Source organism: Haplochromis burtoni, unplaced genomic scaffold, assembly GCF_018398535.1.
Source record: "Haplochromis burtoni strain Fernald_Lab_line unplaced genomic scaffold, NCSU_Asbu1 Contig_140, whole genome shotgun sequence".
In the NCBI taxonomy this organism is placed as follows: domain Eukaryota; kingdom Metazoa; phylum Chordata; class Actinopteri; order Cichliformes; family Cichlidae; genus Haplochromis; species Haplochromis burtoni.
The window spans coordinates 1,501,925-1,529,764 of NW_024582501.1; the positions used below are offsets into that span (position 1 = coordinate 1,501,925).

General features: G+C 37.6%; 2 protein-coding genes across 3 annotated transcripts; both read right to left on the minus strand.

Annotated features, from left to right (window-relative positions):
- Window positions 1–138: 138 nt before the first annotated feature.
- On the minus strand, window positions 139–17,340 carry LOC102291035 (sodium/potassium/calcium exchanger 2). 2 transcript variants are annotated; one of them, XM_005931265.2, is made up of 10 exons: window positions 16,996–17,340; window positions 14,867–15,994; window positions 7,725–7,760; window positions 7,256–7,373; window positions 5,936–6,019; window positions 5,314–5,393; window positions 5,019–5,156; window positions 4,712–4,801; window positions 3,030–3,196; window positions 139–2,917 (listed from the first exon to the last, which is right to left on the minus strand). In XM_005931265.2, the coding sequence occupies exons 2-10, from the start codon at window positions 15,785–15,787 to the stop codon at window positions 2,668–2,670; spliced, it is 1,884 nt and encodes a 627-aa protein (XP_005931327.1). In that variant the 5' UTR covers window positions 15,788–15,994; window positions 16,996–17,340; the 3' UTR covers window positions 139–2,667. The 2 variants fall into 2 exon arrangements, with proteins under 2 accessions (XP_005931327.1, XP_005931328.1); XM_005931266.2 differs by having other exon boundaries at window positions 7,262–7,373; window positions 16,996–17,339.
- Window positions 17,341–22,715: 5,375 nt separating this feature from the next.
- On the minus strand, window positions 22,716–26,780 carry LOC102290730 (sialic acid synthase). The gene is made up of 6 exons (XM_005931264.3): window positions 26,518–26,780; window positions 25,691–25,906; window positions 25,513–25,612; window positions 24,517–24,671; window positions 23,893–24,159; window positions 22,716–23,761 (listed from the first exon to the last, which is right to left on the minus strand). Exons 1-6 carry the CDS (start codon window positions 26,647–26,649, stop codon window positions 23,552–23,554), a joined length of 1,080 nt encoding a protein of 359 aa, XP_005931326.1. The 5' UTR covers window positions 26,650–26,780; the 3' UTR covers window positions 22,716–23,551.
- Between the last annotated feature and the right edge of the window lie 1,060 nt (window positions 26,781–27,840).

The window sequence follows — 27,840 nt, forward strand, 5'->3', positions numbered from 1 at the left end:
AGAGTAATTCATATGATTTTCATTCACAAATTGCAAATATACTGCAGTTAAATTATGCTGACAAGGCTGTCGGGAGCATCTATTTCTTAATATTAACTAAAAAAGTTCACCGACATTGATTTTTTTATTTTTTTTTATTTGACCATATAACATTTTATACAGAGATAAATTATATATGTTTTTACAGTATAATACATGTTTCAAGTAGAACATTATAACATTGTTGTTGAAACTGGTCGGAGCGAATCTTTCTAAATGCACTCATTCACATACATTCCTCACATTCTTATGATCCATCAAAGCACGAAAAATGTAGTAGTGATACTGCATAGACTGGCTAAATCTGAGCTGGAGTCTGAGAACATTGTGCTGAGTTTTATAAGCTGCTGTATGTTATGACTTTGACGTACAAACGCTTACAATCACATTAGTCTCAATTAACGATTACAAAAAAGTAGTATACATAAAAATACACAATAAACACACATTTTGACGTTCGGAATAGTTGGTATCAGTTTTATGGAAATAAACTGTACACTTATTTAAAAAAAATAAGAATAAAGTTAAAGTAAAATGAAAAGAAAAATCAGAAATATATATGCATATATATATATATGTACCTGAATGAAGCTGATATTTTTCATGACATCTTTTCAATATTAGCATACAGAATTAAAAAAAAAATATCCAAGAATAATTTTAACAAAGATGTGATATATTGTTTCCATTATTTATTTATTTTTTTACTTGTTTTAACTGCTAATGTTTGCACTTCCAAGAATTAACAGCAGAGGGAGGTGATAATTGTCTACAGCTCATTTAACTAGCAAGGACCCCAACCCAAATGACAAAGGTTTATTCAAATGAAGCAACAAGGTAGGCCAGAGACAACGTTTGGGTTTGGGGAAGAATCAGCAGAGGCTGACTAGAGAAAAATGGAAGGGAATGCAGAAATATATGTGTAGGCATTTATAGGTGTATGACCGAAAGGGCATTGTTTGCGGTGTGGACATGCTCCTGAAATTCAGATAAACTATTTTTCATTTCTTCAAGAATTATAAATTATTGCCCAGATTAAAGTCTGCTTCAAATTCTCCTGAGAACCGAGGGGAAAATAATATTTCCTTTAGAACTTTTTTTTGTGATTTATTTATTTTGAGTATTTAGGGGCAGGTTAGAAGAGATTTTAAGCCATCTGTGGTCTATGCTGTATATGAGGACAGGCGGTTGGTAGCAACAGGTGGTGCAAAATGCTCAAGATGGACAATATGGATACTAACTTGCCTTTTTAGCAAGGCCACATGTTACTAAATGGGCCACAGCAGTTGGATTTTGCTCATGAAACAACAACAATAGAGTAAAAATTTCGCACCATCAGAGAAAATGCCAAAGAAGTAAAAGCCTTTCTTCAGTTTAACATTTCTTTATTGTATTTTTCTGTAAGTATTTAAAATTACAACCTCCTTAAACATTTCCATTCAATCCCGAAGAAAAAATTTTAACATTTGCATATGAACATTTGAATGGAAACATTGTACTGTGTTTTCTTACTACTACTAGGGATGTAAAATTCCCTGCTTTTTACTCAGCGTTATGTCACTAACTGAACAATGGCTTACAACCTGTAAGTCTAACAGAAATAACACAAATCTGTGTTATCTTTTACAGTACATTAGTTGTTTTACATCAAAATAATACAGATGAAAAGCAGTGATATCGCTTATATTGAACACTCTTTTTCAGGAACATATAAGTTGAAAAATAACCTTGAAGTTTAACAAGTAAAATAAAACAACCTCTGTTAATCTTTAGTCCAGCACTCGTTGTCCAAACTGCATCTCTGGGAATCAACCCTTCACTAAAGTCATGCAATGTAAAGGCAGCCAGAACCGAAGAAGTCATGTTCACAAGCTCGTTATAGATAGTTGGGATATACATATTTAGGCAGTACTGACAACCTTAGCCAGTTTTATCCATGTGCAGCAACTATTTAGTATTTGATATGTGCTACAATAGATTTCAGTGGATGGGTAGCAATTCTGCCAAATATGACCCCAAATGTCAAAATGTATTTAAAAACACATAACATTTCTCTGATGTAGCAAAGTACGTGGAGTATTGGACATCGCCCTCATAATGATCTTATAGACTAAATATCTGCTTGTAAGAGTAATGATGTCTCATACTTGGTTTGAGACATCTTCATCAACAAACCAAAAACAGCTGAGATCTGAGATCTTCAGCTGACATTTCAATCTGGCTTTTCTTTCACTGACCATCAATTATTTTCAGCATGTTTCAGCCAACACAGGAAACTGCTTGCAGTCACGTCGGAGAAAGAGAATTCTTCTTATTCGATGGCATGAAATCCATAAAAGAAGCACAGGTCTGTTTTCCACGGATAAACGCCTGTGATGCACCAGCCTGAATTTGCAAGATTGATTTATGTCACGGCTTCTGCCTAGCTGACATCAACAACCGTGTGTGTGTGTGCATGTGTGTGTGTGGGTGCAAACTTGTATGCCTGTGTGTGGACAGTGGCTATGCAGACCTCTACTGTGTGCATATTAAGTGACAGTGTGTATATGTTTGTTTTATGTAATGGTCAATATGTGCTGTTATGCTTAATTTCTGCTGTTTGACCAGCAGTTAACCAGAGTCCCTCCCTCAGACTGTAACGGGGCAGACAATAATTCTGTCCTCCAGCATGACACTGACAACGAGGAAAACAAAGTACAGCAAAAACATAAGAAAGCCCAGACTCTTGCTCATTCTCCACTTGCAAGCGGCAATGGACATGATGACAAACAGCAGCATGAGGAAGAGAAGGACGATGGCGCAGAACAGGCCATTGCTGCTCACCTCCACTGGCTTCAAGTCATTGAGAATGTTGAAAATGAGCCAGGGGAATGGCAGACTGGAGGGAGGACAGAGGCATAGAAAAGACAACAGAGAAGAATTGGGTTTTCTTGGCACATTCTTATTTAAAAATGAATGGCTTGTGTGTTCTTGTTTATTGGCAGACTCACCCCACAGTGATGTCAAAGATGTTGGAGCCCACTGAGCTGGACACAGCCATGTCACCGAGGCCCTTTCGAGCTACAATCACACTGGTGATCAAGTCAGGAATTGAAGTGCCAGCTGCTAATATTGTCAAACCCATGATTTCTTCTGTGATCCAGAAAGTTTCTCCAACCTAAAATGAATAATATTCCAACTTAAATCTTCAGTTCTTTTCAGCTACACAAAACCTAAATCTACTAATGTGACAGCATCCTGTCAAGGAAAACATAGGTTAAAGTTATGATAACTCTGTCATTCAGACGTATGCATGAAAGTGAAAGACAGGGCCCCTACACTTCACAGTAATTGTGACGTGACGTTACATTTAGTTTAGTCAACAAGTGTCACTAAGGGCAGGGTTTGTAAGTCTCTATGTGTGTGTGTGTGTGTGTGTGTGTGTGTGTGTGTGTGTGTCTGTGTGTGTGTCTGTTGCACACTGTATCAGCTGCTCTTGTTCCTCACACAGAATTTCAGAAATTGAGAAATATCTTCTGTATCAGAAAAAATCACCAAGACGAAACATTTTAAGTTTCAGATGATAAATGTAGCTGATTAGACCTGTCCAGTTCTAGCTGTGTGCAGTTTCATGCATTCAGGCTTGCATATTACTGAAAATGATGCACAAAACATTACTTTCTTCAAACTAATAACACTTCTAAAATTAATACATATAGACATGAAGTCTATAAAGAAAAGAGTCCCTGGCTGAAAGAGTGATATATTCTCTTATTTCTTTGTATTAATCAGTTTATTTTGTATGGATTGACTTTCATCCATCCATTAGTTTCTGGTTATCCAGTACAGGGTTGGACTGGTGCTGGGGCCTATCCCAGTTGTCACAGGGCAAGATACGTGGCCCTGGACCACCAGTCTGTTCCAGAGCTAACATAAAAGACAGCATCAGTCACACTCACATTCACAACTACGGCCAAGACAGAATAACTAACTAGCCTAACATACATGTCTTGGACTCTGGGAAAAACCTGGGGAACACTCACACAGACACAGGTAGAACATCCAACCTCTTTTTTTTCATTAATAAATATTTCTGGATAACGCACATTCATCTGCATGCATTGAGTTAAATCTGCTATACAAAAAAATAATAATATTTAAATATAATCTAATCCTATTTCAAAAAAATATTATAATATTTTCATTAAAACAAACCTAAGAGAACAATTATATTTCATGTATTTTAGAAGATAAAGGGAATCAGTCCATGGATGCTGCTTTAAAAACTAAAAATGACATGAGGCTTTCAATATCTGAAAATGTACTCATTTACGCATTGCCACTCACAGGTGAGAGCGTAATGACCAATTCTTATTGCACTTTTGGCAATGCTTTTTCACGTGGCGTGCTGCACCTGTAGAAGCTAAATTAGCAGGTGCACTTTGTCAGTAACCATGTGCTTTTGTCCTGTCGCTGCACTTGTGCTCTTAAAATAGAGTGCTACAGGTTGATCTGACTGTGGCTCAAGACAGATTAGCCAGGATTAGTTCCCACGGTCACACATTTAACACCCTGACAGCTGCGCTCTGACGAGAAAGGCCTCAGATATAGTGTGTATAGACAACAGGGCTGTTGTATGCTGCAAACAATCATACTCTAACATTTGTTTGTGAGTGCGTTGTGTGGGAAATACCTGATGAGCCCACCACACCATCAGGTAGGAAAAGAACGCAATCCAAAAGATGGAGCCGAGGAAAGTGACCGGGAAGAACCTTTCTGAGGTCTAAAAAACATAAAATAAAGCAATGCAGCTTCTTAGTCTATCACTTCTTTTTCGTCTAACTTAACATGTAAAATCAAGCAGTAGAGAGCATTCAAAGCACAGCCCTATACCCCTAAACTAAAGCTGTGTGTATTACTCAGTAGAGCTGTGGAGCTCTACTCTATTTTCAAATAGGGTTTCAGTTTGTATTTTTATATTTGGTTATGTGTATATCTACCTCTCTCCTGACATCAGGCAGCGTGAGCCAGAGAGGGAGGATGATTGGCAGGATCAAGAGGTAGGTGATTTGTTTCCTGGGAGTGTCAGGCCATGCCAGGCTCAAAGGCTTGTCTTCATCTTCATCTTCCTCACCACCCTGAGGATTAGGTCATGATCTTACATTGTAATATTGTGCCTATGTTGTACATAAATATATTTGGACATATTTCTTTGGGTAAACATAACTAAGTTAAATTTCCTGATTGTTTATAGGTCAAACATTTTGCTTTTGACAAGGAGTGATGCTTCCATACCTCATCTCCTCCTGCAGCACCATTCATTGGTGGTGTAACTTCCACTGCAACATTTGTACTTTTTGTGATCTTTTTATCAGCTGGAGGTAGAAAGTAAGTAAAAAAAAGTAAGTGCATTTTATTTATATAGCACAGTTAAAAACTGTGCTTAAAACAACCAATAAAAGGTGTGTTGAAACAAAAAAGAAGAAGAAAGAAACAAGAAAGATAGAGGGACAATACTGACAATAAAAAAAGAGCAATAATATCATGGCAATAATTTATCAATAGTAATTATAATATAGTTAGTTAATCTAAAATAACAAATTAGAAATACACACACACAGTCACGTTACTTACATTAATGAGGGAAAACATAAAAAAAAAAAAAATCGGTCTTCTCGTGAAATGAAAAGGTAGCATTTAGTTGTCCTTTTCAAAGCTTTATTGCCTGAACAATTCTTTGTTGTGTAGCCTGCCCATGATCTATTCCACTATTTTTTAAATTAACATACTGATAAATTTGTGTGCCGTTTCAATCATTCATCTATAAACTGATAAATAATTGCACAACTGATTTGTCACTTTATCGATGGGGGTTGACCAAAAGTACATTGGCGTTTCAGTATTCACTGGTACACACCTACTCCGTTGGCAGTGGCACCATCTTCTTTACACTTCTTCTTGGCCATTTTGTGAAGGATTGAAGCCTTCTCTTTAAAATGTCCTAAAACAAAAGAAACAGTCCTTAATGCAACATGTCTTAATGCAAGCTCAATCATCCAGTTATGGAAATCCCAAAAAGTTGATTCTGTTCATTTGGACGTAGCGTTTTCAGTGGGGGAGGCATTTCGTCACTCATCCAAGTGACTCCTTTAGTCTCAGCTGACTGTAGGTTTCCCAACCCTATAAACAGTACATTTGCACAATGACTGAAACTAGCCCACTGAATGAACAATGTAAATTGTCATGACCATTGATCAGTGGCTATGGTGTCATCATGGAGGCAGATGAAACAATGGTCTCGTATGATGTTACATCTCTCTTAACTTGTGTTGTTTGTAGTTCGTAAGAGATTTCAGGATGGCCCTAACCTCAGCATCAGGACCACTCTCAGCAGAAACAGTGTGTTTGTTCTTGGAACTGTGTCTTCATTACACATATTTCACATACAAGGGTCATTACTACAGGCAGAAATATGGGCATGCTGTGGGTTACCCTTTTACACCCACTGTGGCCAACTTGTACATGGAAGAAGTGGAAAAAAGGGCTAGGGTTAGTATTGGAACAGCTGAGACACATTTTTCTAAACACAGCGCCTCTGTTGTTTTTAAACCCCAAAACAGGCTGCACCAAAAATTGGTGTTCCCCAAGGATCTGGTCCCCTGGTATTATACTATAGTATATGATTTATACATCAGGGAAATCAAACAACCTCTGTTTCAGCCGATGGCACAACACAGAAGAGCCACCTCGTCAGGTCAGGACTCCTCAGTCTATTTACACATACAGGCCAGTGGACACTCTTTCAGTAAGGAGGACATACACATCCTGGACAGGGAGGAACGCTGGTTTGAGCGGGGAGTCAAGGAGGCCAAGGGAAGGACCGTCTCTGAATCAAGGAGAAGGCCTAAGGGTGCATCTTTATTGCAATGCTGTGATTGCAGCCATTCTGCAACTCTCTTAACTGTCTACGCTCTTAAGCCTAATCCTAGATATAAACCTTTCATAGGATATCCTTTTGATCTTGGGCTAGGCTTAATCTGTTTCTTGGAAACCTGAAGTTATTAACTTTTATTTAATCTCAAGAAAAGTCACATTTGAATTTGTTGTGGTGAAGGAATGTAATCTTTATGTCAGCACATTGTATGTGTCACATTCTGTGTTTATTTGAAACATTTCGAATTTGGGAAGATTATAATGTTTGTGAGAGTGTACGTGATTTGTATCTGCGCATGCTCACTCATACCCTCATTACTGAGGGGATCCAGTGTGTGTATCATGAGCTGGAAGATGCTGTTTCTCATCAGCGAGTTGTGTAGAGAAGCACAGCTGCCTTCCCTCTGCAGCCTGGGTTTAGCCTGTAAAACATAAAAGCACAAATACCAAATGTTTTTATGGATTCAAATGTAAATGCACACTTATTTTACGCATCATTATTTCTCTCTGTGTCCACTCATGGGCTTATTATAGTCTTAAACCATTGTCAGGTGGAGCCGGTCACAGCTTCAGTTCTTTAAATAAATACAATTAAATTTGCAATGTTCCAAAGGGGAAAAGAAAGATAATAAGACGTTAAGCTACTATTTAAAAATTAAATGAAAGCACAAGAAACACATTTTTAAATAAACATTTTTGAAAGATTTGAAATATAGTGAAATATAGAAGCGGTATACTATGTTATGCTTATAAAACAGTACAAATAAACTTACCGTAAGCTTGTTCTCGTCATCACTTGGGGCATTTACCTTTAGGAAAGAACACAGAGACAATAATATAATAAAAATATAATAATAGACATAATAATAGATTACTGTAATGGAGAATATAATAAACATATTAAATATGTAGTCAGTATATTCAGTATATTTAATAAAATGCCACCAACACTTTTTGTATTTGTGGCACTGGATTGGATTGCATTTAAACAAATGTTAATTAAAATAAACATGGAAATGGTGATGGAATAGGGAAAGAATAGGACCTCAGCTTGAGTTATTCACAAAGCACTTTGGAAGGCATTTTTAGATCAAGTATATGTAAATTATTTCTAACAGCAGGGAGGGTAAAGACACCATTAATCAAGTAATTATGCAAAAATGAAAAGATTAAAAAATATTTACTCAAGATTTATCATCACCTTCTTTTTCAGTATCCCAGCTATTTTAGATGTATAACTTCAGTGGCGATTACATCACGCTGTTCATGTCCAGTATTTATTTAAACTTCCTCATGAAAGCAAACCATTGCACGTTTGAGGTATCTTTCCAACACGAAGACTACACACACAGGAGGATCTCACACTAATCTCAATCCCAGCCATGTCACTTTATAGCTACATACATACATACATGTCAAAGCTCCCTCAGTCCTAACTCACACTGTGCCACTGAGCTACACCCGTGGTGAAAGAAAACAAAAAAGCTGGATTTTACTCCAGAAAAACTAGCAAGGATAAAACAAAGAAAAGAAAACATGCACACAGACTAAAAGGACAAACCATGAGCAGCATAACTATATATACAAACTACCAAACCATTTGGCTTTGGGGGGAATCACAAATTGGATTCATATTAAAGGCTATAGAAGATTTTTTGCACCATTTCCAAGGTGAAAGGCAAATTAAAATAATATAAATTCTCAGTGTTTACTGTTCCAAAGTTGTCTCCCAAAATATTACTTCTGACAGGTTTGTATAAACATGATAATGCTGTATTTTTACTCACTTTGTTCCAAAGATGTAAATCTTATTAAAGGTAAAATAGCTTCCAAAGAACCAAAGAACAAGATAAATGAGAAGATATAGTTACTATCCTGAGTGCAATTAAAGCTCCATTAGCAAAGCAACAGCCAAAAAAAACCACCCAAAAACCATTTAGACGAATATTAGATTAATATAGACTTTCTGGTCCTTTTACCTATTTGTTGTGTGATTGTGCTTGTCTGTTGTTTATAATCATGACAGTGTGGTCCAGAAACCTGACTGGGTCACAACTGTGCAAGAGGAAGCCATGGTACCATAAAGTAGTGTAAATGATGGTAAATGGCCTGTATTTGTACTGGTAAATGATGCAAGTGACATCATAATAAAGTACAGTTTCAATACTGGATGTGGTCCAAGACCTCATTGTTGTCACTGCTGGTGTGATCTTATTGCTAAATGGTCTCCACTTAATCTAAATGAGGCGTTTTACAAACACAGAGTGAACATGCTAAACTCAACAACAGAGGGTTTTCTAACTAACTTGATGGTTGGTTTTGTTTTTAACAACAGGTACCCTTCCTTCCTGCCACAACACCAAAATGGAATTTATGTCTCCAAATGAAACAAAACCAGCAACATTTCACTTGCCAAGCAAAAGCTTAAACCATTAAACCGGCACACTCTGGAGCCACAAAGTCATCTTATACGCAACAAGTATCTCATGAACAAAATCGAGCACTAAAGTGGTCTCTGAGAAATATACAAACACAGACAAAATACCACACCTGGCACGTTTTCATGACTGAGTCTTCAGAGATTGAGCAGATAATCCCTTTAATTAAAACACCTGCCGCTGCTAGGGTTGCTAAACCAAGACACGGGTGGTTAAGTATTGTTTTTTGAAGTCATCACTACCAAATTGCTCTGGTCCACCTGGTTGTTTGGTAATAACAATTGTGTCTAATCTTGATAGAGATCAGTTTTCAATTTAAATCTAGTAAAACTATGTATCTTATCAGTCAGAGCCTTTTCTTCCTTTTTATATCGTTGTGAGTTCAAACATTTTATCATATTTCTCATTAGACTTATTAAACTCAGCTAAACAACATAATTTTAGAAAGTTTTGGCCAATCTTCTAAAACCATTTGATGGTTGAAGATGGAAGATGTGAATACTTCACAGCATTCATCTTACCCTTGTAACAAAAAAATAAAATAAAATGAAATAATAATATGGATGATGATGATGATGATGATGATGATGATGATAATGGTAATAATAATGATGGTGATGATAGCGAGAAAAACATGGTCAAATGAAGGACCAAACCTAAAGTTAAGGAAGCTTGCCTTTTGTTGTCACCTGTCTTTCTTGGCCTCGTGATTTCTGAGCACTGTAAGCAGAAGCCAGCTTGGCATTAGGTCATGTTAGCTAATGCTCACATGGCTCATAAGAGTGGCTGGATGACAGAAGACACTTGCAGCCTGCTGTAGAATCTGTTGAGCCTGAAGCTGTTCTTTGGTAGCATTTTTTTTAATTTCAATTTATTTTCTGATTGAAGTTGTTAATTAGATACTGCAATCTGACAAGTAACTATCATTTATAAAGTTTGGGTGTTTTTTTGCATTTTACATAACATATTACAATTTTACCAAGCTCTTATTATGTGTCATAATAACAAAATCCCTATTGTGTTAGTAATCTACATTTAATAAAATTGTAAATAATGGAGTAATTTTTTCTCTTTGCAGCACAGTTTCAGCCCACATGCTGTATTTTGAGATTTCTAAAAATATCTTGACCACAATTTCTATAAACATTGTGATAATATTACATGAAATTCTTCTGCAAGTTGTTTACACGTAAACCTGCCCTGCACGACAACCATCCACCACAGCTTTTTAAAATGTAATGCCAGCAGACTCAAAAATGTATAACTAACCTGTATTTTCCAAGATGTGATTTTCAGTAGTGACATTTCCTGTGACTACAGAGTGTTAAATAAAATTTTATGAATGACAGTAATTTTTGTTTTGGTATTTCTAATAATACATTTGTAAAATAGAGAACCAAAGAGAGTACCTAAGAGAGTACAAATATATGTGTATATGTGTAAAGGTTTTGATTTTGGACTGTTGATATGTAAAACAGATGTTAATAACATACTGGTTTCCATATTTTTTACGGGTTTATTATGAAATAATACACTCGCCTCCATCTCAGCTATGGTAGAGCTAGTTGAGGTGGAGCTCCTTGCACCAAGGAGATTAGTTGAAAAACACGTTTTACACATTTTTCTTTTAGATGACTTACTTTGTGATATTTAGTGTTAAGCACTTCCTCTGTGCTATGTAAAAAATCACCAGCTCAGCACAGGCCAGTTTCTGGATTAACAGCTATAACTTTAGTAAGTGCATATAGTCTTGTTTTTCTTTTCAGGGTCAGCTTTCCTTATGTTGGTATAGCTATTGTTTAGCTATTAAAGCTATAGCTATTAAAAGATTTACTAAACAATTTATTGCACTAAGCTGCTGTTCAAGTTTGGTGATCTCATCTTCTCCGAGCAGGAAACTATAGACACTGGAAGACAGCCAAGATGTAAAGTGCTGACCTCAGATCAGCACGTTTACACATGGATTTCCCATCATTCTACTGACCATCATGTCACTGATGCAAAATCAGATCATCTTTTCATAATAAACATAAAGTTGAAATTACATAAAGTACACGTCTCTCTCTCTTCCTCTCTCTTCCCCTCTGTCTCTCTCTTCCTGACCATTTGAGCTGTGGGACTTAGCCAGGATTAATCATCAACATCACCACTTTTAGACCAGCAATTTTCAAGCCCTCATGTGAAGTCTTGCAGAAACCCTCACAGGTCAAAGTGCTGTTAAAGAACTTGCTTCCACTCTCACCTGTGATATCATCCTTACTGCTTTAAAAATTATTATAAATAAATAATAAAATATTCACAGCTGCACGCTGACTCGCTCTAAAAACCTGAAAAGATCAGCTACAATTTCTATCATAAATAAATAAAATAAAATTTGCATTCTGGGTAACAAGCATTTAAAAATGTACTTATGAACCACAGCAAAAGTATAAAAAATCTAGGACAACACAATGCAATTCCAAAATATCCTCCTTCTTTATTCATGCACTAATGGAAAGGTCTTTTCTGTTTAATCACACTGCCCTCTGCTGCCTTGTAGTAAATGAGAGAAATGTAATTTGAACATTTCTTCAGTGCTCTGCAGACACTGTGTGAAAGTGTGCTTGAATGTATGTTTGCTGTCGTCACTGCAGGTAAGCAGTTGATAAAGGGATTAGAAAGAATTAGCATCTTTAGTCCCATCAGTAAGCAAACCAGCAAGTCTTCTCATCATCTCCTGCTACCCAAATGAAATGCATGCACTGAGCAAACCAACTTGAAAAAGTCCAATGTACATACAAAATACAAGCTTCACAGCACTATGAGCATAACTGCAGGCAGAGAGTGAACTGTGCAGGATTGTTTCTCTCTGAGATCTGCTGATTCCTGCTCCTCCAGGTACCACCTGACTATTATTAGTGGCTCTAATAGGATTAGAGAGCATTAACCTGAGGGATTATTTAGGAGCTACCAACACATGAGAGCAAGACAGCTTGACATCCAGTGCTGGACAGCAAAAGAAGAAAGCTGTTCTTTGGTTCAAGTGAGGCAGCTTGGGGAACAGCTGATTCCCAGAAGGGCACAGATGTCAAACAGAGCTTCTGTAATAACAGTGATATTAAGTTTGATTAGCACACATGTGTATGTAATCAAAGGTTTAAATAATTCAGTATAAACTAAAATATAACAACTCTACAATGGAAATTAATTCTTAAGAAATTGTGTTGAAAAAGCTTAAATATATTTATATCATATTTCATATGCCATTTGCCATTAATGGCAAAAATGCTGAAATAAAACCACTTGGAGTAATATTTGGAGAACATTTTGTCTTGTTTATACCTACAAGAAAATTTCATGGGAGGAACTTTAATGCAAATACCATCACATCAGAGGTCAAGAGCTAATATGCAATGTAAAATGTGAGTATTACTGAAGCAGCATGTATAGCAATGGATTGAATATGACCCTGATGGACTGATAGTGGATGATGGCAGATGAGGTTACACACATATGATTAAGAAATCACAGAGCAACAGATTCAACTCCAGCTGTACCCAAACAATAATAGGATAGATGGTGAGTCACTGAACAACTGTTTCTGATTCCATTTGTTTAAATGATTAACGATGTGAATAACGACAGAAACTGACGCTTAAATAAAAAAAAAAACAGGGCCAAACATTACTCTATCATAGATAACAGCTCCCGCCCACTTTTTTTCTAATGTGAGGACACAGCTGGGAGAGCTAAATGAGGGACAGGACTTAACAGAGCAGAGAAATGCACACGGAGGTTTGTACTAATAGTACTTTTCCTTCTCACATCATTGCTTCAGTTTTGGCGTTTTAGACTATATGGAATACATGAAGGAATTAACAATAAAAGAGTCCAATTGATGGTTAAGTCATCACAAAAAAATCTTAGTGTGGCACTTTGGTGGCAATTTCTGCATGACATGCCTTTTCCTGTTATTATCTGAAATAAATTGTAAAGTGAGTGTATATGTTAAATCTGTTCAAGCAAAACTTTGTGGTTAAGTAGTTTGGACCACCAACTTGGCTGATGCAAGTCTTTGGCAAATGTTCAATAATACCTGTGATGATCTCGATAGATGGGAATACAGTAAAACCCTAATAAAAAATACAAAATTTGAATGAAATTAAATGCATGACAGATTAATCTAATCTTTAACTTACTTAAGTTTTCAAACATAAAAAATCTTAAGTCTTGTAATCCAGTTTAAATGGGGACATTGACTGGCTGTGTTACATCACTACTGTTCTAAGAGCCCTGCTGGACTCTGGCCTGAACTCCATTACTAAAAGTAATGATTAAAGATGAAGCCTGGTCTTAGTCAGCATGAATATGGTGTAATCTGGCTGTCTATCAAACATCATCTGAAGTACACAGGTGCACACATATTTATATCCTTTGAAAGTGAAATTAAGGAGATTTTGATGGATGATAGAATGCAGTCTGTTTAGTACTCAGGTCTCTTTTAACACCCTCTCAAATTCTCAAACCATGAATACTATTATTCTAAGGCTCAGCAGTCTATGTAAGTTTTCCCTGTTATGTAATTTACTTGGGAAAAATTTTAAACAACAAAATGACAAGAGCAACAACAACAACAACAACAACAACAACAACAACAACAAAATAAACCATTTTGAAGCTTATACTTTGTACCACTCCTTTCCTATGCAAATCAAGTGGTATAGTGTTGCTGGAGAAGATTCAGTGTCCTTTTTCTTTGTTTACTTATTTACAGTGCACTTTTCTTGGTTAATTTTATATACATGTTGTTGTTTTTTTTGATTAATTGATTTCATGTAAATCAAGCTTGTGGGGATAGGTTAATTGGATAATCCAAATTGCCACTAGGTGTGCGAGTGAATGTGAGTGTGAATGGTTGTCTGTCCCTGTGTGTTAGCCCTGCGACAGACTGGCGACCTGTCCAGGGTGTACCCTGCCTCTCGCCCTATGACAGCTGGGATAGGCTCCAGCGCCCCCCGCGACCCTGAAAAGGATAAGCGGAAGCGAATGGATGGATGGATGGATTTCATGTAAATCATTCAATCTATCTATCAATCAATCAGTTTCTTCATTTCAAATTAGGCATTTTTCTTTCTGAGAAACTCCCTAGTTTTAGTATCCGAGATGTAAGACTCATTCTCCTGATACACTCTTTTAATTTAAAGTCTTCATGGTTGTTTGACCCAGTAGATTGAAGTGTGGATGAAATCTTTTGTGAAATTTTTTGGCATTTCTATTTAATTATTTATTTATTTATGTTTTACATTTTGGAACTTAACCTTGGAAGAATATTTATAGTCTATACAAAGCTGTCGCTTGACAATGATCAAGGGTGTTGTGGAGTAGAAAACATCTGGGTAAGAGTAGGGAGGATAAATGGATCAATGGATGGATGGATGGATGGATGGATGGATGGATGGATGGATGGATGGATGGATGGATGGGTGGAGTCAGCTCACCTTCTGTGCATTCTCCAGCTCGTCCACCTGGTTGCTGCCCAAAATGCTTCTGATGATCAATTCGCATTTGGCATTGAACTTCATGAAAGTTACATAGAAGGCGTAGAATAGCAGCAGACTAACACTTTCTTCCAACACAATTTGATTATCCAAAAAGAAATAGATGAGCATGAGCAAGCCAACGATATAGAATGAGACATCTCTGAACAGAGGCCACCAGGTGAGATTCAGCACCTCTTTGGAGAACAAGGCGCACATCCCAATTACAAATAGGATGTTGAAGACAGCCGATCCCACAATGGTACCAATACCCACATTGCTGTGGGAGATGAAGACTCCTATAACAGATGTGAAGAGTTCTGGGGCAGACCCACCTGCAGCCATAAAGGTGGCTCCTGCTACATCATCAGAGATCTCCAGCTTCTCTGTGATGACCGTGAGTGCAGGAACAAAGAATTCATCACAGACAATGGCTAAAGCTATGAACATGTACAACATGCCAAACATATGAAGCACTACGTAGCCCTGGCGCCTGTCCTCCACACTGAAATAGTCCATTGGGTAGTCCCCATGATTCATCTCTATACTGGAGGATTTCATGGCCACTGGTGTATCCTCTGGTGCTGCTGAAAGGTTCCGGTACTGCAGAAGAGTTCTTTGGGGCATTGCTCTCTCAGCTGAGCGTTCAGCAGCTGAATCTACCTGAGTGGTCACTGATTTGGCCAGCATCAAGGCACTCCATGAACAGACTGTGCAGACAACCACCAGGCTGATGATAAAGCCCAAAATCCGTCCAGGCCGTAGCTTTCTCTTGACACCATGGTACAAGTGCATGGTACTCCTACTTTGAGGGCCCAGGCGAGGTGGTGAGCTGGAATATGCTATCAGGTCTTGATTTCTTATGGGTAGGATGAAATCCATTCTGTTTGGTGCAGGTTGTCAGAGTGGAAATGTCTGGAATCCCCCAAAAGCTGGGTTGGTGGTGATATTGGCTATAAGGGTGGGGGTTTGACAGGCCACGGCGGTTTACCAATTGGTTTGCATGCTGCTGCCAGGTTTAAACACAACGGAAGCCCTTCAGTCTGATTCCAGGATCTATGCCATTTAAAGGTTTCCCCATATTACACACTGCAAGACAGAGAAAACAGAAGTTATAATACAAGTGTGCAAATGAAATATAGACATAAAAAGATATGCATAATAATTAACTATTTATCTATCAAATGGAAATCACACGAGCCATCCAATGACAATAATAATCAGCAATTTTGATGAGTATCCTTTTTTTCCTTTTATTTCTTTCCTTAAAAAAAACAAACATTTTCACTCCTGCTATTAGCTTTACTGTGGCCTCCTTGGCTCGAGTATGCCCATTCACCTACTTCTTTGCTATTTCTCAGAGAGAAACTTTGTTGGTTTAACTTTACTCAAGTGTTTGATGAGTTGTTCCCTTCTGATTCTTTAGTCTTTCAAGCATTCTTGTTTCCTTTCAAGCATCCCTGCAAGTATTGTTTTTGTAACAGTGACACAAACTAAAACCCTTGTTAAAAAGCAGCTTCAGAAATAGCTATTCTCAAATCTAGAGTAAATCATATTTTATTCAAACACATAAACCTTCAAATATATAATTTTATTTTGGTAGAACTTAATTTTAAATAACAGTTAAAATCACATATAGCTACATTTTTTTTTCACTTGTAGTTTTTGTAATTTTGGTGTTGTAATTGGTCCTGAGAAGATGCAGTGAAAGCTTTTCTTTAACTGTAGCTAGAACATTAGTGAAATCGCATTAGAGAGCTTTTTAATCCCCCATAGGATATACTTAGATTAGCCTCACGTCCTGCACACAGGTACCAAAAGGTAGGCACCAACAAAATGAACAGAATGAAAAATGAGACCTGATGAGATTATTTTGCACATTAGAGTTATTAAACACTTATTCTATTCTACAAAAGCAACAATAATCTCTGAAGTCTTACAATTTTGTGCAGCCTCATTTCTATCATTTAAATGTTTTAAACAAGCAACAATTTGCTGTCAGATGAATACTAAATCTTTTAGGTTATTAGAGTGAAGACAAATTGCAGCTACACACCAAACACACACATTCATCTTTTAGGTTCTCATACCACTCTTGGATATCTCCAGTTCAGTGGAGAAAAGTACAGCAGTCAACAGCTTGTCAGATCCTGAATCTCTGAGTGAATATTCCTGTAAATTGACTCTTAAAACAAAATGATCCCAGGTGTTCAGTGCAGGTCTCAACAGTAAATCCTCAGTGAGATTTTCTTCTCTAAGCACAGAAAGCTTCAGGACAGCATGTCCTGAAGGAGCTCCTCCCTCTTTTTCAGTGTTCCTCCCCCATTGACACTGGCCACCTCCTTTTACTTTCTCCTCCTTCCTTGTCCTCTCTGTCGCCAAGTCACTGTTAAAAAATGAGGATCACTATATCTGTCAATCGTATCTGCTTCCTCTGGCCACCCTTCCTATCGCCCCACCTCTCCACATCACCTGCATAATTCCTTCCTAGCTCTACAAACAAGCGAACAGATAATGGATTGAGAACAATAAGCTTACAGCTTGATGAGGCTGAAATTATCAGATCACAGTCTTGTGTATAAAGCGCTTGAAAATGATCCTACTTACTCTGTTATGCAATACTCTGCAGCATAGTTCACAATAGATGCTGCATGATATTTGTATGCGTTAGAGGTTTATAACCTATAAATAGGATGCCAAACTATTTAAAAAAATGAAAGTTATAGGATGTCATTTTGCCATTTAATTTTTTTCTTAGAGGGTTAGATACCTTATTAAGCTGCATAAAACATATTTACATGTGAGAGAATAGATTCTGAGGTATGTATATACTTTGAAAGTACAAAATAAGTTACTGTGATTTCTTACAAAGATGGACAAACCATAAATTTCACATTTCATATTTGAAATATGATGCAGCTCTGCTTTTTCTTACCTAATCTCCCCTACTCCCACACCAAAAAACTCAATTAACAGAGAAGAAACCTAAATAACTTAACATTTACTTTGTAGGTAGCAAAACCAAAAACAATTTAAGAAAAACATTTAACCTGATGTATAAATACCAAGTTTAAATAGATCAGAATGATTCATGAAACAAGATGCCTTTGGGTGCTTCTTCCCCCAAACTTTAGATTTTATGTTTTTGTAACAAACTTCAGCATATATCTTGTGTGCATATTAGACTGGTTTTCAAAATAAATTAATAAATAAATAAAAAGGCTATGATGTATACAAACATATATTTTCCTTTTAGTGGCGAATTCTTGGATTCTTGCTGGACAGTACAAAGCTGCAAAAGCTGTTCAGGAACTGCTTGAGGAACATAACAAAGAGTCCAAATTGATGACCTGACCTCTACACTCCCTAGAGCCCAATCCAATCAAGCATTTGGAAGATCCATTCAATGTAGTGGGATCCAAAGATGTCCCACTCTGCAATTCACTGCTAAGATTTAGCAGTCAAACAAAACTGACCTTTAACCCCTCCCCCTCTCAAAGAATTTACATTAGAGCTGTTTTGGCAGCACAAGAATCATCTGATATTAGGTAAGTAGTTTTGATGTTGGGATTGATCAGTTATGCTAATGTCATAAATAACAAGTTGTTATGGAAGTGATATCACCATGCTGTCTTTTATTTACTGAATGTATGTAATGGGCTTTGAATGCCGCACCCACTCTTAGGAAACAGTCTTAATGTCAGGTCAGGGTTAAGCCGGAGCAGCTACCTGAGGGCAAGATCAAATGATGCTGCCATTTCTGTTACCTAGCATGTCTCTAAGACAGATGTATGAGGGAGAATAAGCATGTAATAGGCAAATGTATTGTACCAAAAAAATACAGATTTAGCCTCGTTATAAAAAATCTCATCAGAAAATTCTTCTAAATGGTAAATGGCCTGCATTTGTATAGCGCTTTTCTAGTCCCTAAGGACCCCAAAGCGCTTCACACTACATTCAGTCATTCACCCATTCACACACACATTCACACACTGGTAAAGACATACTGATTTTGAATCGTGTATTCAGAATAACATGTAGAATAAGAATAATCCGAATAATGCTGTTTCAGTTTCCTTACAAACCACAAACCCTGCTGGGATTAAATCCTATGGGACCTTTCTCACCTCCAATTGCTCTTATCCAATTAAATGGGAGTATACTTAATGGAGTGGACTGCTTATTTTCCTTTGTAAGCAAAATTTGCATCTTCATTTCTTTGTTTTCTCACCAAACCAAGACTATTTAAAATCTTAATTACCTTTTAATATCATGACTGAGACTTTTGTTACATTTTCTTGAAAGGATAAGAAAGATATTATTTCTAATGTTTGTCCAGGTGGTTTGGATACTCTCTAAGACCATGTCACATAAAGGAAGGAAGGAAGGAAGGAAGGAAGGAAGGAAGGAAGGAAGGAAGGAAGGAAGGAAGGAAGGAAAAATGAATTTACAAACTATAAAAACTTTGCATTCTCTCTGGTTATATATTTCCACATGGGAAAGCATAGTATTGCCATGTCCTGAAGAGACACTTGGTTTTGTGCAGACAAGTTTGACCTCTGTACTGACTGTGTATCTGTAGCTGAGAGATTAAGAGCTATGTAAAGTCCTAGCAAGGCTAAATGTGTTGCATAATCAGCCGAGCTAACCTAACATTTGGGGTAGGCGAGGTACACCTAGTATATAATTTGAAATGTAAATAATTACAATCACAATGAGCAATAACACAAGCCAGGGAATAACCCTTAAATAGATGTAGATTCCGTGCAAAGGTCTAGCCACATCTGGGTGACTGAATTTGATCAAACCTAAGCAAACATAAATATACCTGCAGAACTTTTGCATGAAAAAGAAGCTGCACAATTAACTGCATATATATTTTTTATATTAGGTTAAGAGCTGAAGTGGGTTTCCTTCCTTCCTAGGTCAATGAAAAGAACGCAAAATGGATGTTCCTCTGTGAAGCTAGGATCAGCAGCAGCTTATTGGCTAAAAGCTCCTGTCTGAAATAGCAGCTAAGTTGGAAAGGGAGGGACATTTTCTCTGTGAACAGGGACGGCCCAGGTAATTGGTGAGATCTATATAATGAGTCTATGAATAGCTGAGTTCACTTACTCTCCAAAAAGTGACCTTTCAATAAGCTCACCCCTTCAGTCACCACACCTGCCAGGCACAAAAGCAATTTACAGTCATAAAGACGTCTAGATATAACACTCATTTAAAAAAGAAAATGTAATTTTCGCTGTTAGTCTCTCTCAACTGTTAGTGGCAAATTTATCAGCTTTAGCTGTTAATAGAAATATAGAAATAATTTGACATAAGAATAATTGTTGAAAAACGGAAAGGTTTGAACACAACATTTGAAAATGACCAGGAAATTCAAATGTATTTTATATTATATGTTGTATATTTAGATATATCCAAAGATATGAACTAAAACAATAACAATAATAATAATTCACCAAATATTTATGATGCAGCCTACTGATGATTCAAACAGGAAAAAATGTTTAATTAAAGGGTTACAGTGACCAATTAAAATAAATTTGTATTGATTTGCAGTAATTCTTTTGTCTGACAGGACAAGGAGACCCATGCTAGCAAAATGTCTCGCATCACATAACAGCGTAACCAGATCATCCACTGTAGAGTTTACATTTTCAGATTGCAGATAGAGACACTAATGTATAGCAAATTCATGAATGCATGTTTTGAGCAGATAATGATGCTCAGTTCAAACATTTCAATCGTTAGGATCACAGTAAAGTTTGCAGGACTGTCCCTGTTCACACATGAGTTTTATACTGGCCTCTGAGCAGGTCAGATACAGTCTTTGTACTTGTCATGAATAAGGCTTCTCACTGTAACGGAAACCCTATAATGCATATAGCTTATCACACTAAGCCTTGAGCTGAACTGTTACTATAGAGCTTAGTTCCCTATAACAAATAAATGAATTTAAACCATGCAGATTGCGGTTTCTGGAGAAATGCAAAGCTAGAAATATCTCACATTTCTTTGCGGCTGCTAAGCTACAGCGTTCAATGAGAGAAGTAAATATTACGTCAAATTTATTTAATGTATCAAATGTATCTAAATGATTTAACTGTGATGTGGAAAAAGTTCAACTACAGCAACGCTGCACACAGGCATAAAAATATTAAACCTCGACAACAGACATAGTATAAAATATATTTAAATAACAAGTACAATATAAGAGTGTATTAGAGACTTACTTGGGAAAAAAAACTAATATAACCCAGTATATATAACCCTAGCAGTATATAACCCTAATATATACTGCATGTTATTTGGCATAATCACTTAGCATACAGAATGGGTAAATTCTGTATTCTTCGTTCTTACTGGAACGAAACCAACATTTACCACAGGACTGCACCTGCTTCCTCTGCAGCTGACACTTTATTTTAAGATTGTGGAGCAAATGTTTCTCCTCGTATTTCTGTCGACAGCAGTTAGAGATGAATCTTATTTTGTCAACGGGGTATTTCCTCTCAACAGCAAACTGATAAAGTTCTGTTACACATGAAGATTGTGATATTAGTAGCTAGGAACGATGTTAGAAGGCCAGACCAGAGTAGTGATTAGTTTGCATTAGCTTCAGTTTAATTTCCGACCCACACCACAAAACCAGAACGTTATATATTTTATGATATTGTCAGGGAAATCAGCAGCAAGTTGGTTCAGCTCTGGCTCAGGGGGCTCAATAGGACAAAAGTTTCTTATCTGTTATATTTATGTTTCACATTTACTGAAATGGCAGTCATGCTGTGAATGGAGTTACGGGAGGATCCAGAGCAAACATCTCCATCTAGTGGAGAATGAAATTAGTTTTTTACAGTCCCAATGTAAAACCTTTCATTTACAGAAAATACTCCATTAACATAAAAACATGTTTCACAGTGATTCACAGATCATGAAGCACTGATTTATGATTAATGATTAAGGTACTAGAGAGTAGTCCTGCTTTCAGGTTAAGGACCTCTACAGTCCTGTCCACCTCCCCTAGAGTAACTGTCTGTCTCCTGGTATCTCCTTGAGACTGTGCCGGGGGACAGAGCAAACCTTCTGGCAATGGAACGCATTGATGCGGCATCCTGGAGAAGATGAGCAACTTGTGCAACCTATGTACGATCCAGGTATTGCCTCATGGTATCACAGTGACACTGACCCAAGCCAAAAGCAAACACAGTCAGAAAATATGAGGAGGGTAAAAAAAAAAAAAAGTTCAGTGGCCCCAAATCATAGCTGTTTTGGGGGTTGTCTCATTATTGCACTAAATCAACTGAAACTAATTAATAACCCCTTTTACTATTTAACTGACCAGCTCAACATGTCATGAAGTAAATATTACGTCAAATTTATTTAATGTATCAAATCTATCTAAATGATTTAACTGTGATGTGGAAAAAGTTCAACTAAAGCAAAGCTGCACACAGGCATAAAAATATTAAACCTTAACAACAGAAATAGTATGAAATATATTTAAATAACAAGTACAATGTAAGAGTGTATTAGAGACTTACTTGAAAAAAAAACTCATCTATAAGAATTCACTAAGCATTTACTTTGAAAATAGTATAATTATTCACCTCAGTATTTAAAAACCCAGGTTCTTATTTTTCCCATTTCTAAATAATGTGTATTACCCAAGATGTGGAATTTATTATATCTTCATATATGACAACTATAGTAGTAGTAGTAGTAGTAAATGATCCATGACATGAACATTCTCATCCATGAGAATTAGTTCATCTATGTAAAGAACAAAAAACAAAACAACATCAGTGTTGAGGCCAAATTTTAATTTGAAAATTTTTCATTCTTCCATTACATTACAGACCTCAACAGATATCAAAATGTTGACATTTACAGGTGTAAACAAACATTTTTAATCTGAAAAGTAGAAGTGCAGTGTGTTATAAGTGCCAGAACAAAAATGAGGAATTTTCAATTCATGACCCCCCCACCAAAAAAAATTAATAAAATAAATGAATCAAGAATGGGTAAAAGGGCAAATGCATGTGTAACGTGTAAGGTGTCTGATTTAGTTTTGCTTCCCTCTCAGCATTAGTCTCATTTTCCTCTTTCTGAAGAAACTATATAAATACAACTTCTTTCTGGCAAAAGTTGACAACCTCAGCTGGTCAATGAGGTCGTACACAAAGAGCAAATAGCCTCCGTGACCTCACTGCTATGGGATGAGATGATGGGGCCACAGCAGTGCCTATTCAACATTTATATAATCACTCAAGTGTAGGCAAAAACGGTAGCACAAGGAACGCAAGGTTAGCGGTAACAACTCTTGTGCCATCTCTCAAAGTGTTGGACTTAAACCGGATGCTGAGATCAAAGTGTTTGCCAGAAAGTGCATTATGTGAGACCACTTGTAGAAAATGTAAAAACTCTTTGGCTAAAGAGAACTAAAGCAGGGGCCGTGATAACATTAAAACCATCTGATGAACTGTCCAATTATGTAACAAATTACTGATCACCCATGCCTTTCAGCAACACCAAGCAAAATAACCCTTACTCTCATCCACGTTTCAGATTAAGCACCTTCAGAACTAACCTTCAATGAATCAACTACACTTTCTCTAGTGACTTCGGTCTTCCCTTCAATTTTCAGTACTTTGCCTTCTTGGCATAACAATCGACGACCTCAGGCACGATGCTGTCGTCCTCTTCCACGTCATCTTTGATGGTCTTTCCGACCAACTGGAAAATGTCCTCAGCTACAACGCCCATGGGCTCTGCCACCTTCACCGTCAACATGTCCTCAGTCAGAACTGTTCCTTTGGGGATCTTTACTTTGGCTACCACTGACTTACCCAGCTGAAGGAACAGCAAACAAAGCAACATTATTAAAGGAAAAAGTTGGACATTTGCTTGAAAAGCTTGCTAAACAGTAAAGCTGAGTATTTTTAATTATTATTATTATTTTTTTTAGAGAAAGGCGTTCTGACCTTGTCGTGGCACGGCTTCTCACAGGGTAACATCCGCTTGATTCCGCTTCCCAGTGCCCTCTCCACCAGTCGGATAGAGCGAACCAGCTCAGCAAGTTCAGCGGGCTCAAGTGATGCTTCATGGTCACTTCCTTTCCACGTCTTGTCCAAGGTTATGTGGCGCTCAACAACCTTTGCTCCCAGAGCCACAGCCGCCACTGTTATACTGACTCCAGACTCATGGCCTGAATACCCAATGGGAATATCTGGAAAGTCCTTCTGGTATTCCTGCAGCCAACAAATGGGTGACATACATGTTATTCTTAAAAGTTAGTCATTTTACAATTTGCAACATGTACTCATGTTCATGTGGGTTGTTTTTTTTTGCCAAGATGCTACAGGCAGTTGCTATTGACATGATATAAAAATGCTGTTGTGCAGATCACCAGTCATTTTAAGTCCAGCCCACACTGCCCAACCATCCACCTGGCAGGGTGACAACAATACCCCAAACCTTTCAGGCTGAGGGATAAAAAATAAGCTGTAAAACTGGATCATTCTGGACTCTCTGGATTATTTTGCTCATACCCAAAGGAACACACCCTTCAAAATAATCCCACATGCAGTTTGGATTAGAAGATTCACCGTAATCACTCTGAGGTTGACATCTTCAGCTTCCAGAGGATAGGCGCTGGTACACTGCAGGATGGCAAAGTTTTTGTTGTGCTCCTTGACCGTCTTGTAGACCCGACGCATCGTCTCCATGGACTGCATCCCGCTGGACACCACCATGGGGCGTCCTGGCAAATGAAAGACAGCAACACTAACACTATAAGAAACCTCATGTTACTGGCAGTAAGCTAAGCGCTACGACACCCCTCAGTATTCCTCTGGAGTTATTGTACACTGCCTTGCTTGTACAGTGTAGAGTTGATGTCATCCATATTTATGCAGAATGAAAACAGACACAGACTCCTTGAGGTCCAACTATATTTAAAGTTTAAATTACATTTTAAATATTAAATTGTAATTCTGTGTCACATTTTATAAAATTATAAATGTATGCTTCCTTTAAGACCCATTTTATTTATTACATGGTGCATGTATTGAGTTGTCTATCGTTTTCTCTTTTTTAAAGTGTACCTGTGCTTTTTCTTGATTTCTGTAATATAGTCTATCCATTTAATCTACATCTAATTAAAACGATGGCTGGTCAAATTAAACAAAACCAAAGCGTTAAATGATGAGGTATGTATATGCAAAGGTAATCTCTGAGCATTAAGTTCATGTTTTAAACAACTTTAGCTGAACAATTTCACAGTTTTTTCCTAACATTCTACTGCTGTATAACAGCAACTATTCACAGAACCATAATCTTAGGTATACAACTCTGGCTCTGGTTACAGAAGCCTCAATCAGGTGCTGCTCAAATCTTTTATTTGTAAGGGGGAGCCAGAAGAAATGTGACTTAAAGGGACAGTGGCCTTAAACAGTGAGGATGAATTAGGTGTTCACTAAGAATCAGTAGAATTTAAATCAGGATTTTTAAAATAAAATAATAATTATATATATAGAACACTGATGCCGATGATTGAGTTTCAAACTTGAGCCATTTCTCCACACATGGTATTTCACTCTCACCTTTTTTGGCAGTTTTAACTAGATAGGGGAAGTTGTTGGTGTCTCCAGAACCCACTTTGAAGAAAGGCACATTAAGCTCATGAAGAAACTCCACCGCCATCTGAAGACAGAAAAGCTTATGGTTAAACTTCTCCACTGAGTAAAGTACCATAATACTATGAACAAAACTCTCTCTCACCTCATCCATTCCCGATGCAGTAAAGTAGATCCCCACCTCTTCTGCATATTTCTGCAGTTCCCTGTACTGATCGTGGCTGAACTCCAGATGGCGCTTGTGCTCACCGTAGGTTTCCCCCCAGGAGTTCTTGGACGTGTATGGGCGGGCCAAGGCTTTCTTGTTGAACTTAAACTCTAATTCACTCTTCTGAAATTTGGCACAGTCTGCACCACAGTCCTGAGGAGGTGGGGATAAGATTTTTGATTTTTTTTTGAATGGTACTAGTTTCTTGAGTTGCTCTCACGTATCTTTTAAGATCCTACAAGACACACTTGATAAATACCTGTAACTTGATAGTGTTCTGGAAAAAAAAATTGTAAGTGTTGTACTAAAAAGATGTGGACATGATAAAAATCCTTCATATCAGGTTTAATGGGCACATGAACACAGCTAACGAATTTAAGACAAATTTTACTACAATTGAATACAATCCACGTCTGGTTTGAATCAAGCAGCAGGCACAAGAGGGCGCTATAGGACAGGCACAGAAAGAGAAGCCAAACTCCATTCATAAATCTAGTAATTTAATATTTTGCAGATTATGCCAGAAACACCGTTTAAATGGCATAAACTGGTTAAATGAAGCATCCAACTTTGCTTTCAGGATTTCATGTCTGAAACGAAAAGTTTATGATTTGCTTGGGTGAAGCAGAGGAACGTGTCATATTGCTTTCTTATGAATGAAGTTCAGGAAACAGACGGTATATTGTGTGCGTGCGTGTGTTTGATTGTCTGTGCGTAAACATACCTAAAAGACAAAGCGATACGTGTTTGCTTTTTTACATTACCTTTGCCATTTTTATCATTTTCTTTGCGATCTCAATGTCTCCCTGGTGGTTCTGTCCAATCTCAGCTATGATGAAACACGGATGGTTCCCTCCGATCATACGACCGGGACACAGCTCAAACTCTAACGGCATTTTGTTGGTAGAAAAGAAAGCGAGTACAACCAGTGAAAGTAATAAAGACAACTAAAAAGTGTCAACCCGGGTATATAACCGGAACGGTTAACGTCATGCACAAACAGGATGTGCCGCAACTTCCGCCTTTGTGGATCAACGTAGCAATCGCGGATTTTCTTTCAAAATAAAAGCAACCATTCTGTTCTGTTTTTATTTGCATCGACAAATTTATAGCTATGGAAAATCATATTTACGGATATGTACATTTATATTTATAGATATAAACTTCCCGTGAAACAAGTGGTTGAATAGACATTTTCCAACCAAAGCTTTGAGCTTTCCAACCAAAGTTCAAAGCTACAAGCAAAGTAGCTTATATATATATATATATAGCTGGGAGTCACCGCACCTAGTGCTCCGATTACCACGGGGACCACCGTTACCTTCACCCTCCACATCCTCTCGAGCTCTTCTCTGAGCCCTTGGTATTTCTCCAGCTTCTCGTGTTCCTTCTTCCTGATATTGCTGTCATTCGGAACCGCTACATCGATCACTACGGCCGTCTTCTTCTGTTTGTCTACCACCACTATGTCCGGTTGGTTAGCCACCACCATTTTGTCCGTCTGTATCTGGAAGTCCCACAGGATCTTAGCTCGGTCATTCTCCACCACCCTTGGGGGCATCTCCCATTTTGACCTCGGGACTTCCAGGTTATACTCGGCACAGATGTTCCTGTACACTATGCCGGCCACTTGGTTATGGCGTTCCATGTATGCCTTTCCTGCTAGCATCTTGCACCCTGCTGTTATGTGCTGGATTGTCTCTGGGGCATCTTTACACAGCCTGCACCTGGGGTCTTGCCTGGTGTGATAGACCCCAGCCTCTATGGATCTTGTACTCAGAGCTTGTTCTTGTGCTGCCATGATTAGTGCCTCTGTGCTGTCTTTCAGTCCAGCTTTGTCCAGCCACTGGTAGGATTTCTGGATATCAGCCACCTCCTCTATCTGCCGGTGGTACATACCGTGCAGGGGCCTGTCCTTCCATGATGGTTCCTCGTCTCCCTCCTCTTTCTTGGGTTTCTGCTGCCTGAGGTATTCACTGAGCACTCGGTCAGTTGGGGCCATCTTCCCAATGTTCTTGGACCTATAATATGATATAATACTATATACCCTACTAATAGATAGTATATAATATATAGACCCATATATA